Source organism: Malus domestica, chromosome 15 (genome assembly GCF_042453785.1).
Source record: "Malus domestica chromosome 15, GDT2T_hap1".
In the NCBI taxonomy this organism is placed as follows: Eukaryota; Viridiplantae; Streptophyta; class Magnoliopsida; order Rosales; family Rosaceae; genus Malus; species Malus domestica.
The window spans coordinates 5,267,775-5,282,063 of record NC_091675.1 but is presented as its reverse complement, the minus strand read 5'-3'; the positions used below and the strand labels follow the sequence as shown (position 1 = coordinate 5,282,063).

At 36.8% G+C, this 14,289-nt stretch overlaps 2 protein-coding genes across 2 annotated transcripts; both read left to right on the top strand.

The window, feature by feature from the left end:
• The first annotated feature begins 843 nt into the window (after window positions 1–843).
• On the top strand, window positions 844–5,267 carry LOC103455943 (cysteine proteinase mucunain-like). Its single transcript, XM_008395554.3, has 5 exons — window positions 844–2,812; window positions 3,570–3,805; window positions 3,907–4,047; window positions 4,300–4,752; window positions 4,867–5,267. Exons 1-5 carry the CDS (start codon window positions 2,332–2,334, stop codon window positions 4,957–4,959), a joined length of 1,404 nt encoding a protein of 467 aa, XP_008393776.2. The 5' UTR covers window positions 844–2,331; the 3' UTR covers window positions 4,960–5,267.
• A 6,760-nt stretch (window positions 5,268–12,027) lies between these two features.
• LOC103455944 (probable WRKY transcription factor 7) lies at window positions 12,028–14,279 on the top strand. The gene is made up of 3 exons (XM_008395555.4): window positions 12,028–13,104; window positions 13,222–13,347; window positions 13,714–14,279. Exons 1-3 carry the CDS (start codon window positions 12,365–12,367, stop codon window positions 13,874–13,876), a joined length of 1,029 nt encoding a protein of 342 aa, XP_008393777.2. The 5' UTR covers window positions 12,028–12,364; the 3' UTR covers window positions 13,877–14,279.
• The last annotated feature ends 10 nt before the right edge of the window (window positions 14,280–14,289 follow it).

Genomic DNA, 14,289 nt, shown 5'->3' with positions numbered 1-14,289 from the left:
GCAAAGTGTTTTTTCTACTAGTGGATTGGCTTGGCTAATTATAGAGAATGAATTAGGTTGACTTGCTTCTACTTTGGCCCTTCATTTTAAAGAGTGTAAAATATCCTTGTAAAGAAAATGTATTAACTTATCCAGCTGTTAACCATATTTGATCTAAGTTTTTTTTTTTGTCGAACATATTTGATCTAAGTTGAAAGAGTAATAATACGCTTACCATTTATTTGTACTCTGTTCCTAATAGAATAAAACCTACAAACATATGTGAATTCTATCTCAATTAAAAATAAATAAAAATAAATGATAAGAGTAACAATTTTTAAGCTAAAATTGGTGTTAAACGAAACGAAAATCCAATCCGAATCCAATCAATTAAACGCCCCTAACGGTTATTAAAACAAAAAAACAGCAAAGAAATTTATTAGTCTCCATAACTCGTTGAATATTTGAGTCCTGAAAAATCATAGTTGATTTGGAAAATAAAAAATTACAATTGAGGTGACACAATGTGGGGCGATAGTGAAAGGTAAGAAAACAATGGGCACAAGCCAACACGAAAGGTCCTTTCCGACGCTCTCCAACTGAGCCAACTCATACAAAAATACAACGCTACGCAGCAAACTAAACTCTGATGGGTCCCACACTCCTTGTTGTACTCGTCTCATCCACTTTCTTTATTTTTTAAGGACCAAATTGTCTGCCCCAGTTTCCATCCCTTATCCACCTTTCATTCTATACCAAGTTAATTTAAGCTCCAGATTTCGCCACGTCACCAACAACACCCAAGTTTCTTTAATGCCCAATTTTCTGCCTTTCCCGCTGCCTTTCCTTCCCACTCAATTTTCCTGCCGTAAATATTTTTGTAAAATTTTGAATCTGCAGATTTTGGTGCTGCAAAAGAGTGGGCTTTAGGAAGAAGCAGATGGGCTTGTCACCTTGGTCTTTCGCATGTTTCCATTTCCCTTATTTCTCTGCGGCCTCCGAGTAAGAAGTACTTCTGCTTCTGCTTTTCTTATTGCATCAATTGCTCTGCGTTCTCCTCTCTGCTTTCTCTTTCTTTCAGAACACAACACAGCAATTGGAAAGTCTTCGCTGCTCTTGCCAAAATTCAATGCTCTCTCTCTCTCCTCCTCACATGTGGTTCCATAAAAGCACCATAAGGTGCAAAACTGTGCACACAACATCTTCATCATCACCAACATCTTCACAATCTTGGTTCATTTTACGGCAGGAAAAGTGGAGTGGGAGGGAAAGGCAGCGGGAAAAACAGAAAAATTGGGCATTAAAGAAGCTTGAGTGTTGTTGCTGACGTGGCGAAATCTGGAGCCTTAAATTAATTTGTTATGGAATAAATGATTGATAAAGTGGAAGGGATGAAAACTCGAAGGGCAGACAATTTTGATCCATTTTCTAATTACTAATTTTTTTTAATATTACCATTTAGTACTAGAGTATAATAATATTATTCATTATTAATAAATTTATATTTGATTCTCGTTAAAGGTAATTTTAAATTTTATTATTAAATTTAACGTATTTTTTTAGTGAATAATATCGTTTGTTCAATTTTTTTAATTTCTCAATAAAAAGAAAAAGCAAAAGTGTGGTTTTTGTTTTTTTTTAAACAAAACTTCTTGTATGTTGTTTAAGAAATGCTAAAGAAACTCTTTTAAAATTAAGACTTTTCATGTATTTTTGTCATTTTTTTTGTATATATAAATTAACATTAAATTATAAAATGACAAATAATTCATAAAAAATCTTATTTTTGAAAGAATATTTAACATTTCTTACATTCTTTATGTGTAATTCTTTTTTTTGGTCAATATTCTTTATGTGTAATAATATTAGTCATCGATAAGGTTACAAATGTAATTCAAACTTATGCGATGAAATCAGTAAAGAGTTTAAGTCCGAATTGAGTTTTGCCACCTCACATTCCTCATCAAAATGATCTTTCAAAACCTAATTTAGTCATTTAAATTTTATTTTTCCATGTGAAAATCATGTATTATAAAATATTTTAACAGAAATCGAGATTTTAATTTAAATGGTAACAGAGAGAGAACACATTTTGTACCCAAATAAGATTACAACGTTTTATATATTGTAATCCATTAAAAAAAAAAAAAAATCAGATCCAATTATTCTAAAAGTTAATTTAATTTTAATAAATATATTGAGCGACCCCGTCATCCTTCCCCCTCTATAAGCACCTCACCACCTCTCACTTTTCTCACACCTTCGTTTCCTACTTCTTGCCATTCCCATCCTCCACACCCCCCCCCCCCCCCCCCCCTCTATTTTCTCAGTAACCAAACACACCAAAAAAACATGCGGCCGTACCGATCATCGCCGGTCGTGGCGATCCTCCTCCTCACGATCTTCACCGTCTCATCGGCCCTCGACATGTCGATCATCTCCTACGACAGCAAGTCGTCGGGCAGCTGGAGGACAGACGATGAGGTGATGTCGATATACGAGGGGTGGCTGGTGGAGCACGGAAAGGCATACAACGCTTTGGGAGAGAAGGAGAGAAGGTTCCAGATCTTCAAGGACAACCTTAGGTACATCGACGAACAAAACTCCAAGAACCTCAGCTACAAGCTCGGTCTGAACAGGTTCGCCGATCTGTCGAACGAGGAGTACCGGAACACTTACCTCGGCGCCAAGACTCGCGCGCAGATGAAGCGGGTGTCCAACAGGAACACCAAGAGCGACCGGTACGCGCCACGTGTCGGCGATTCGTTGCCCGACTCCGTTGATTGGAGGAAGGAGGGCGCGGTGAGTCCAGTCAAAGACCAAGGCAGCTGCGGTAAGTTTTTTCTAATCCTATTTATTTAATTATTTTTTTTGTTAATACGAAAATAATTCTGGATTTATTTGTTTGTTAATGATTAATCATTGATGTTTATCTTGTTGCGTGTTCATAATCCGTTTAGACTTTTGGGTTTGCTTGATGATAGAGCAAAGGTGTGATTAGGGAGTCGTTGACTTTCCTATCTGATTGTTTGTTGCTTAATCAAAAGTGTTTAACCTAAATCAACCTTCGATTGTTGACTTAACAGCTGATGGTCGCTGATAATTTCGTAATCAGACATAGATTTTGCAGTTTCCATGTTTCCAGGAGTTACCATGTATTTTGAGACCACATATGTGAACATAATTCCAATTTTTTGTGTTGTAAAAATGAAAAATGGATAAAAATATCTCCCTACTTTTGTGGTAGGAAAAAGAACAGGTAAAAATATCTGACACAAGAATCTCAGCTCCATTGAAGTAAAAGGGTCCTCTTATCAGGCTCTCTTTGTAATTCGTTGGCTTTGTGATATAAATTCTCCGAAAAAGTAGATAGTTTTGGATTCAACTAGTACTCAATTGGACTAGCGTATCATAATTATCGGAGAAATAATTAGTTGATGCATTTGCTCTAACCTTACCATGAGTCCCTGGCAAGTGATATGTAGGTTCAGATACTGCCATGGCCAAATATTTGCATATGAAATCATGTTAATTTACTCTTGGAATAATTTTGAGTGGTAACCAGTTGAATCTCTGATTATATAATGCAGGGAGTTGCTGGGCATTCTCAACTATCTCCGCCGTGGAAGGTATCAATAAGCTAGTCACCGGAGATCTCATCTCCCTATCTGAGCAGGAGCTGGTAGACTGCGATAGAACGTACAATGAAGGCTGCAATGGAGGTCTTATGGACTATGGTTTCGAGTTCATCATCAACAATGGCGGCATTGATAGCGAAGAGGACTATCCTTACAAAGGATATGATGCCACATGTGACACCTACAGGGTCAGTGATCAGTATACTTTGTAACTTGCTTAGCTTAAGCTGAACATAATTTGAAAAGCAGTTTCGTCTCACCCTTTTGGTCTTTATTATCTTCTATGCAGAAAAATGCCAAGGTTGTTTCGATTGACGATTACGAAGATGTTCCTACATACAATGAGAAAGCACTGCAGAAGGCTGTTGCCAATCAGCCAATTGCCGTTGCCATTGAAGGGGGTGGCAGAGACTTCCAGTTGTATAACTCCGTAAGTTTTCTTCGCTTTGTGTCACAATCTTTGGGAAAAGCAATGAGAAATGCTCTCTTGTCAGTACAACAATTACTTATGTTGCTAACAATTTGACTAGAGAACATTACTCCTTGAAGAATATTTCATTGTCCATTATAGCATATGAACCAAGAACACCTCAATTTTTCATATGAAGTTTGATATTTTTGTGTTGATGGCTTCTGAAGAACATGAACTAACTAATTTGCGTTGCTTTAAATATTATTTCAGGGTGTGTTTACGGGACGTTGTGGGACAGCACTAGACCATGGTGTTACAGTTGTGGGATATGGCACGGACGACGGACTTGATTACTGGATAGTGAGAAACTCATGGGGTGGAAGCTGGGGAGAGGAGGGATACATCAGGATGCAGCGTAATCTGGGCAACACCGCCAATGGGATATGTGGAATTGCCATGGAGCCTTCTTACCCCATCAAGAAAGGCCAGAATCCCCCTAACCCTGGCCCTTCTCCTCCGTCTCCGGTAAAGCCCCCGTCAGTTTGTGACAACCACTACTCCTGCCCTGAGAGCAACACCTGCTGCTGTATCTATGAGTATGCAAACTATTGCTTTGCTTGGGGATGTTGTCCACTCGAAGGAGCCACCTGCTGTGACGACCATTACAGTTGCTGCCCAAGTGACTATCCCGTGTGCGATGTCAATGCCGGAGCTTGTCTGATGGTAAGAACACCTAAAGCCTCATATGATAACCATTTCATTTTTTATTTTAATTGTATTTCGTTCGTCGCCCGTTAAATTGTTTTCTTACGTTGTTTTGCTTTCGTGTTGAAACAGAGCAAGGGCAATCCGTTGGGGGTGAAGGCATTGAAGCGCACCCCCGCAAAACCTCACTGGGCCATTGGTGGTGGAAAGAGCAGCAGTGCTTAAACAAACACGTAAACCTTGATGCAGTGGTTTAACAAAATTTAAGAAGAAGAACATCAAAGCATGCTTGATATTCTCCTTGTTCGTTAATCATACCCGCGATTACGGTCTTAATCATAATTTAGATTCCAAGAAAATGATGGTTTGTGATGGATTACTTCAGATGCTGATTTGTATATAGGGCTCTATCTATAATGTGTTGCATTTGATCAGTTGAAAGATTTACGGATTGTTGTGAATTTAGCAAATATGCTCTGTACGTTCTGTCATGACTTTGGCATTGTCTTTTATCAAAAGTGCTTCATTCCCAATCCTCGTTGTAATTTGCTTAATAAATGCAACCTGATATTTCATTTCGCCAGAATGTGCTATTACTTTTCAAGTGTAAATGGTTGAGACGAATTAATGTGCTTCTCAATCCGATCATTAAGAGTTCGTTTGTAACTTGAAGCGTTTCTAAAATGACTGAAAGTGTTGTTGGTAAACATAGTTATTAAACCAATCTTTAATAAAAATGTAGTTGGTAAACATAGTTATTAAACCAATGTTTGATAAAAATGTAGGTAAATTATAAAATAAAATAAAATAAAAACTTTATAAATAATAATAATAATAATAATGAGAGAAGTGAAAATTACGTATCAATAGGTAAAAGAGGATCCGCAAATGGTGGAGATCCTCATGACCACAAAATATGGGCCATTGGATTTTGATCCAACGGCTACAAACAGGAGATCCCTCTAAAAGTTATAATAATTGTAGCTGTTGGATTAAAATCCAACGATCCGTGTTGTGTGGTCATGAGAGTCCCCACCATTTGCTCAGGAGAGGATCCAATTCCGGTAAAAGTTTCTACGACAGACGTGGAGGTAGACCTGGCATTTTGGACCCGACCCGTTGACTCGTCCCTTTAATATTAGTATTTGAATGGATGCTTAACAGGTCGGATCGCTAACATGTCACTTTGGATTAACCCGTTAGCACTCGTTAGTTGAGGATGTTTTAGTAATTTCAGTAAGTTTTAACAACAAAAAATAAAATCTATGCAAACAAAATAATAATAATAATTGCTAACGGATCAGATTGAACCTGATCCAAACCCAATAAACCCGATCCGTTTATATATCTATGTGGAGGCTAGAGGGGTCCGAAAGATGCAAATTGATTCCTTATTTTAAAAGCTGTCAGCCTAACAAAACAAACCCCACGATACTCTCTGTCTCTACTTCAAATTCAGAAAGAAAGAAAAAACAAGGGATGTAATATTCACACATCTCATTTTACTTCTCAGACATCCTTTTAATTTTTGACCGTCGGATCGGATGAATTAAAGAAGATCAACGGATAAAAATTAACAAGGGTTGTGTGGATAGCAGATCCCAAATACAATTTGACACTAGTAAAAAAAAAATGAAAAAAAGAAATCTTGGCTTTGAGTCACCAACATACCCCATGTGGAAATGTAGAGTACCAAACCTTCGAAGCTGTCATGCAGAACAATAATAGCATGGAATATGTCCACTGTCACTCACAATTTAATTGAGATAATTTTAACGAAAAACTTTCAGTACTATTTATTTTAACAAAAAATCATATTTTTACATTAAAAAGTCAATCATTGTATTATTCACTTTACCTTTTATTTTTTTCTTATCGTTAAAACTCAAAATTTTCAAACTATTTTTATTAATTTTCTTTTAATTTAATAATGTTATGTTATGTTAAAAAAAAAGAAAAAAAAAACGTATTCATAATAGCTGGTGAGCTTTTCGTTTCTCTTTCCGAAGGGAATTGGTAGTGGGCCCGGAAGCCCATAGTGTAAATTAATCATGGATCGAATAAAGGGGGAAGTGAGAGGTGAGCGCCGTTTGCCGAATGTGACTTGTCTCCTCCACGACAAATTACAACGCAGAAACATACAAAGTCATAAATGGAAGCAACGCTGAATGTCACGTTCATGCGTGGGCATGAGCATGACAATTCACCAGCAGCTGGTTGTGGAATAACTTTGTACTTTTTCTCCCTCTGCAAGACATAGGCCCCGGCCAATACATATACAGGCCTCAATATGTTTAGCCTTGGCTTCTTGCATAGGAGGGTTTAGGCTTTTTTTTTTTTTTTTTTGGTTTGGGCCATTTGTTCTCTTTTGATAGATTGTCAATCACAATGCGGTGTTTCATAGGAAGTATGTTAGAGAAACGTTGAACAAAATGTATCATTTGACAAAGGTTGAGTCATATATAAACTCATCACAACTCTTTGGTACGAGTGTACAACTTCTTCCATATGAATATAACGTTCATGGAAATAATCGTAATCATATTCCAACATTCTTATACACCCAAATCGGAAGAATAATTGAAAGAAATTAGAGATCTTGGAAGAGCAAGAGAGAGTAATCAGTAATTAGAGATGAATAAATTTTCAATTCAATCAAATACCAAACAGATTCTAAGTTCCAAATAACGATACATATCACTGTTTGAAAAATATCTTGAAATCTCAATTGAACTTTCATTTATTTTTTTCATTACAAAGCGGTATTTTGAAGTCAAAACATAGTAGGTCGAAGAAAAAAATCCTAACCAATCCAGTTTCAAAGTTGAGCCTTCTAGTAGAGGCAGGTGTGCCACAGTCAGTTTGACAACTACATAGCTAGAAACTTGTATCGACGAGTCAAGTCAAATATTTGCACCACAAAAGTTATTTGTTTCTTAATTTCAAACTATAGGAGGAGTACGTAGTCAAGTCTTCTCAGCATCCAGTGTTGCTTCCACTATAAGAATCTCTCTACTCTATGGTTTTACATTTGAGATGCTGAAAATCTTGCATATTTCAAAGTAACAAGTCGCAAGCAGAACAATTCAGTCAATTTGTTAAAAAAATAAAATAAAAATTATGGAAAATGCAGAGAACGTGACTGACGTTTACGTGCAAAAATTTCGCCAGAAATACATGCATGCAATATGCAGCAAACACGTTGGATTGGTTATAGGCTTTTTAGCCCACTACATAGTAAAGGAAGGAAGATTCGAGCTTCTCTACATGCTATTTGAATTTCTGTATTTTCATTGGTGCTCAACTTTTTGTAATCATATATACATGCATTAGAATTAAATCCAAAACTTCTTACTTGCAATTGAAGAAGAATATCACTAGATCGTAATATAAGGTAGCAAAACAAAAACATCACTTTAGTTAAAACATGCTGGATATGAAACAAGTATAGACGAAACATAATCGAAAGAATAGGAAATTCAAGCGGCTCTTTCTTTTTTTTTTTCTTTTTTTTTAAATTCTCAAGAGAGGGGACGGTTCGAAACCATTACAATAATTTAGGGGATGAGAGTTTTGAACCTGGATGCATGGGGGCAGAAACTCAACACCTTATCCACTAGGATATTGGACCACATGCTCAAGCGGCTCTTTCATCGACACACCAATTCGTCCATACAAACAAATCACCAAATGGGCAAACCTAGGGTTAGCCAAGTTGGTGAGAACCACTTACTTCCCTCTTTGCACTTAAATTCGAAATTATTTCCCTTTATAGACTATAGTTAAGACAAATTAAATGTAAAATATCTAATTTTTATTTTTAAAAATAGGACCAGTTGGTGGCTTTGCTGCAGCAATTCATCATTTCGAAGGCTAAGAAGACTCACATAGACCTTTTAGCCTCCTATGGTCACCATCTTGTGATTCACTAGCGCTATGAATCGAATCCAGAACGTACCGAATAGAATACAGACCTGAAATTCGTAATGGTTTCTAACCCAAGACATACTGTGGTGGTTAGCGTCAAATATCTAATTGAACACGCTAAATAATATCATTAATTACCCGTAGGGCCCTTCGCACGCATGCAGTAATTACGTAGAAATATGATGAGTTTGACGTCCAACCAAAATCTGCTGTAAATGGCAGTGTTTTCGTAATTGGGTGGGACGCGACGTTTAAGCCAATTACAAGGATCCCAAATCGGGAAGTCTTCTCTTCACCAAATAACGTCTCCAAAATTCCAAATAGGAAAACTTTGCAAGTCAAAAATTGGGGGCTCCAGAATTACCCGCAAACATTGCATATTTCCTCGAAATTTCTCAAAAATAAATAAATCATACCATTAAAACAAAACTTTATATTACATTTGACCACCCATTGACCACCTTTCAATGCCACGCGTCTATTCTAAAAATTCTGCTCTATATATCTTCTACTCTTTGTATTCTTCCATTAATTTTGTCTCACTTCATCATTGTTCTTGTTCTTCATGTAACAATCGGAAGAACAAAACTCCTTGCACTTCAAAAAATTTCAGAACGTTTAGATTTTAATTTGAGGTGAAACGATAGCGGTTTTTTTTTTTTCAGTGGCCTTCACAATTGAAGATTCATTCAAGGGCAAACCCAGAAACCTTCTCGATGCATTCTTTAGTTCTTCATCCAAACAGGTAACTTCATATTTCTTTTTTTTCTTTTTTTGTGAAATAGTAATTAACATTTTTTGTGTTCAAATTAATTAACTAGGTATTTTGTTAATTATTATCATTCATTGCTTTACATTATTTTGGATTCTTTAAATGAATGGTTACACTATTTTAGAACTTATATTACTGCTCTGCTAGGATTTTACATCAAACAGTCCATATAAATTACTTTTGAGAGAGTGAATAATAATCCTCATCCTGTAATTAGGAAGAAACTTTGGGTACGTGGAATCATATTCAAGACATTGATTTTGGAGTAGTAATATATGCTTTTAAAAATAGTAATTAAAGCATCATAAAAGAACTAAAGTTAGACATTGGATTAATTTTAAATTTTTATGGATTATTTTAATTATGGCAATAACAACTAGCTGTCTATAAAAAAAATTACGAATACGCATAATTAAAGGGTTATGAATATTTTTATGCTTGATTAATTAAGAAACTGAAAAATTCTACAAGCTAGATGCTCCCAGAAAATATATAATAGTTATAAAAGAAACAAAAGGTTAAGGTTCATCCTCTGTGTTCACAACGACACAACGTTATAGACTAGAGTTCTCCTTTCTAGTTAGTCTGAATTAGGTCACATCATTTTTATGTTGATCAACTTTGCGTATATTAATTTTAGAAAGAAGAACAACTTATATGAAACAAGTATATTATTATGCTTGCGGAATGTACTAAAGATAGAATGTCCAATAAAGAGCAATTTTCAAGAACACGAAATTATAGAGAACCGCACACAAACAAAAGATGTGAATGGAAAGCAGAGATGAGAAATTGGAAAGTCATAAATGCTAAAGTGACTCTCAAAAGTAAGACTCTTTACGAACTTTCTGTCACCTTATGTTTTCGGCACGAAAATTGACGTTAAATTGTAAGGTGACTGAGATCCCATGAACAGTTATACTTACAAAGAGTCTCCCTTGCATTTCTCAAAAAAAAGAAAAAGGATTATCAACGTCATAGCAATTATGACTAAATATTGCCGTAACTGTAGGTGTTGATTTTTGAAATCGTAATGCTACACAGTTCGAATTCCATCTAACAAAGAGAATGTTGACCAAACTAATGGACATTGCCAGTTTGCCACATTAGAAAGAAAGTTAAAGAGTTCCATTTTCTTTATAAAAGAAAATTACAAAGAGAAGGACTGAGTATCAAAAGACAGAGAGAACATCCAAGTACATGAGAATTTGAGGATCTATGACCAATCTTAGCAACATCAAAAGTAATATTGTTATGGTCTGACAACTTCCCCATTTGTTATTTACGGGTAAAAACATTTAAAATTATTTAAGCGCACAAAACTATTCATGTCGTTCGATACTAAGTTACACATCCTAATAGTGATGGATGATCGATCAGTATCTTGTTTAGTAACATTAGTTTGTTGTTGTGTTTAAGTAGCGTCACTAAAACATCAAAGGATAACCAACATAAAAGTTGACAAAACTTAATTAGCCAATGACTGTTAGTCTTAGATTTATTGCGCCACAAGAATGGATTGGTAGTTTACAGTGTTCATACAAATTAATGAGAATTTACATTATACACGAGTCTGTGAAACGCAGGCAAATGACTAAAACTAACATGTTTCTAGTAACAAATGGTTTGACATGTGCACAATTAAGAGTTGTTAAGTTAGACACGAATGGTTGAGATTCATAGTGAGGATAGGATAACAAAGTTCATAAAATTGTTCATAACCTTCTCAACCTAAACTCCAACTACGCAATAGCGTACCCGGATGAACAGTGGCATCAACGGCTCCGAGTAGGTTCATATTAATCCAACGGATATTTGGTATATGGTCATTGGTGACAAAGGAGAATCCGATGTGACTTGAGAGTTGAGCCTTTTTTTTTGTTTTGGGTACAAAGAGAGTTGAGCCTTTGACGTAGCTTACAGGGTCTGGTTAAGTCGAACCCTCCCACAACCTCACCATCTTTTCTTTTTACCAAAAAAAATTTAAAATCGAGTAACTTTTGAGTATGATACATTTTTACTGTGATACTTTATGCTTGTTATACAGTAATATATAAGTTTTTTTTCTCATATAATATTATATTATTAACACAAGACGGTATGTGATAGTGTGTAGTGTCATATCCTAGGGCTCAATCGAAGAATCCTTTTTAAAATTCATATATATGTTCTTTTAGCTAATTTCTAAGAGAAATACTAAGGAGGGTTTTTCAATGTGAAACTTTCTATGAATTATATAACACATTACAGCAACGTTAATTATTGTGCTGATTTATCAAATATTATATAAAAAAATTGAGGTGATAGATAATTCATCGAACGTGTCACTTTTGAAAAATTCTCATAGCATTTCTCAATTATCTTCTTGTTTCGGTTTTCCTGCCGAACTTCTTGTTTCGGTATTTCTGCCGAAAACAACCCCCACCACCCACCATCTCACGCCAATGACTTTTGCATTAAAAGCTGTAAAAGGTCAACTCTACCACACTGTCTCCCAATTAACCTTAATTCCCTCTTCAGTCAGCAATCCAACGGCTATTCTTAGCCTTTTGACGTTATCACTCTCTCTCTCTCTTATCATTTATACACGGTCTTCCAGCAGTTCAGTGACCCTGCCAGAGCTGTGCCACGTGGAAACACATCACTGGCCTCTGCCTTTGACGGCAGACGAAACAGAATATAAAGAGCAAGAGAAAGAGAGGGCCAATGCTCTGTTTTCTTTCTCATGAGGCAGGGCGTCTTGTGTTTGACTCGAATCATCCTTTTACCCTTTTCCTCTGTTTTCTTCCGCCTTTTATTTTCCATTTTTCTTCCGCCGTTGTATTAATCTTCAAGCAACGATCTCTATAAGTTTAAACAACCCCAAAAGTTCAAACAGCCCGTCGTTTTTTGGTTTCTCGACCGACTCATATGCCGTGTCGAGGGCTGTAAATGGCCCTGGAACTAATGATGGGATTGATTGACAGTTTTGCAGCGAAGGGGGAGGAGAATGCCGTGAAGGAGGCGGCCTCCGCCGGAATCCAGAGCGTCGAGAAGTTTATCAGCTTGATTTCGCAACACCACCACCAGTCCTTGTCGTCGAACACGGAAGATGCAACGGAGTATAAAGCGGTGGCGGACATGGCAGTGACCAAGTTCAGGAAGGTCATTTCGTTGTTGGACAAAGGAAGAACCGGCCACGCCCGGTTCCGGAAAGCTCCGGTAACCCAAATTCCGACACCTTCAATTTCAGAACCCCATGATCAAGAAACAGAGCAACCTTCTGTTTTCAGAACAGAACAATCTTCTGCTTTCAAGGTTTACTGTCCGACGCCGGTGGTTTACCTTCCGCCGCTGCCGCAAAATCCTCATCCAAAAACCACTCCGGTTATGCTGACAAAAGGTATTGGGTGCGCTGAGAGAAAGATGGATTCTGCCGCTGCTGCTACCATCAGTTTCTCGCCTTCGGCACCCAAAACTGCCGCGAACTCGTTCATTTCTTCTTTAACAGCTGGGGACGCTGCTGAGCAATCGATCTCTTCTGGGTTTCAATTCACAAACATGTCGCAGTCGTCTTCCGGTAGGCCGCCGCTGTCTTCGTCGTCGTTGAAGAGGAAGTGCAGCTCCGTCGACAATGTTTCTCGTCTCCGGTGCGGCTCTACTACGGGGCGTTGCCACTGTTCGAAGACAAGGTTGGTGTTCATCAATTATCATGATTTTTCAATTTTTGTTCAGATGTTCGGTGCGGGTTTTTTTTCTTCAAAATTTTGTATTTTTAATTACTTGAATTGGTTAATTGGATTGAGCAGGAAACTTAAAGTGAAAAGAGTTATTAGGGTTCCTGCAATTAGTATGAAATTGGCTGATATTCCACCTGATGATTATTCTTGGAGAAAGTACGGTCAAAAACCCATCAAGGGTTCCCCTTATCCAAGGTATTATTTCTTTCCTTCATTCATTACTTCATTTTCTTTTTATTGAATGATTGTTTGATCGTACATAAAGGCATCTTTAATCAACTATTATTAGAGACACTGAAACTTTAACGTAATTGAGATACATTGCTGAGTTTAACGGTCAATCACTTTTAAATTATTTTTAAATCCAAAACCATTATAAACACGACCCATACTGATACGGAATACCATTGTAGCGTAGAAAGTTTTCGTTGCGTCTGTTCCGAGCACACTTAAAAATGTATGTTGGACGTGAGCATTGTTTTATGCCTTCTGAGTCAATCAATTCAGTAACGTAGCCACATTGCTTTCTGAATGTCTGGTCGCTTTTTTGTCCGAATGCAGAGGGTATTACAAGTGTAGCAGCGAGAGAGGTTGCCTTGCACGCAAGCACGTGGAGCGCGCTGTAGACGATCCCACCATGCTGATCGTGACCTACGAAGGCGATCACAATCACTCCCTCTGCGTTACCGATCCAACGGCCACCCTTATCCTCGAATCGTCTTGAAAGTCAACTCATCCAACGGCCCGAGATGTTCTTCTTTTATTAAGAAAAATTCGAATTAAAAGAAGAACAAGGAATACCATGATTTGTGCTGCAAATTAGTCAACGATCATGCTTTGCACCGTCTCCTAGAGGATTAGTGGGAACGCCAATATAAAATTAGATTCGTCTTTTTCCTTTGTATTTTAATTTTTTATTAATTTTTTGGGTTTTCTTGTTAAGAATTTTAATATAGAAATGAAAAGAGATAATAGGATTAGGTTTAGAGATGATGGATTTGGTGTTAAGTCAATCATGCTAACTAGTGGGTTTTGTTTGTTTTTATTTTTATTTAATTATGTTCCTGTATACTTGTTATTGGTGTTATTTAATTAATATATGATGGTGGATTTTGATTAGGATGCCACTTTTAATTG

Bases quoted from the DNA above. Each gene is read 5' to 3' on its own strand.
- LOC103455944 (XM_008395555.4), top strand. From the start codon at position 12,365: ATGGCCCTGGAACTAATGATGGGATTGATTGACAGTTTTGCAGCGAAG. The intron at 13,105-13,221 runs GTTGGTGTTCAT...TGGATTGAGCAG, and splicing joins TGCCACTGTTCGAAGACAAG to GAAACTTAAAGTGAAAAGAG. The intron at 13,348-13,713 runs GTATTATTTCTT...GTCCGAATGCAG, and splicing joins AAGGGTTCCCCTTATCCAAG to AGGGTATTACAAGTGTAGCA.
- LOC103455943 (XM_008395554.3), top strand. From the start codon at position 2,332: ATGCGGCCGTACCGATCATCGCCGGTCGTGGCGATCCTCCTCCTCACG. The intron at 2,813-3,569 runs GTAAGTTTTTTC...TATATAATGCAG, and splicing joins CAAAGACCAAGGCAGCTGCG to GGAGTTGCTGGGCATTCTCA. The intron at 3,806-3,906 runs GTCAGTGATCAG...TCTTCTATGCAG, and splicing joins CCACATGTGACACCTACAGG to AAAAATGCCAAGGTTGTTTC.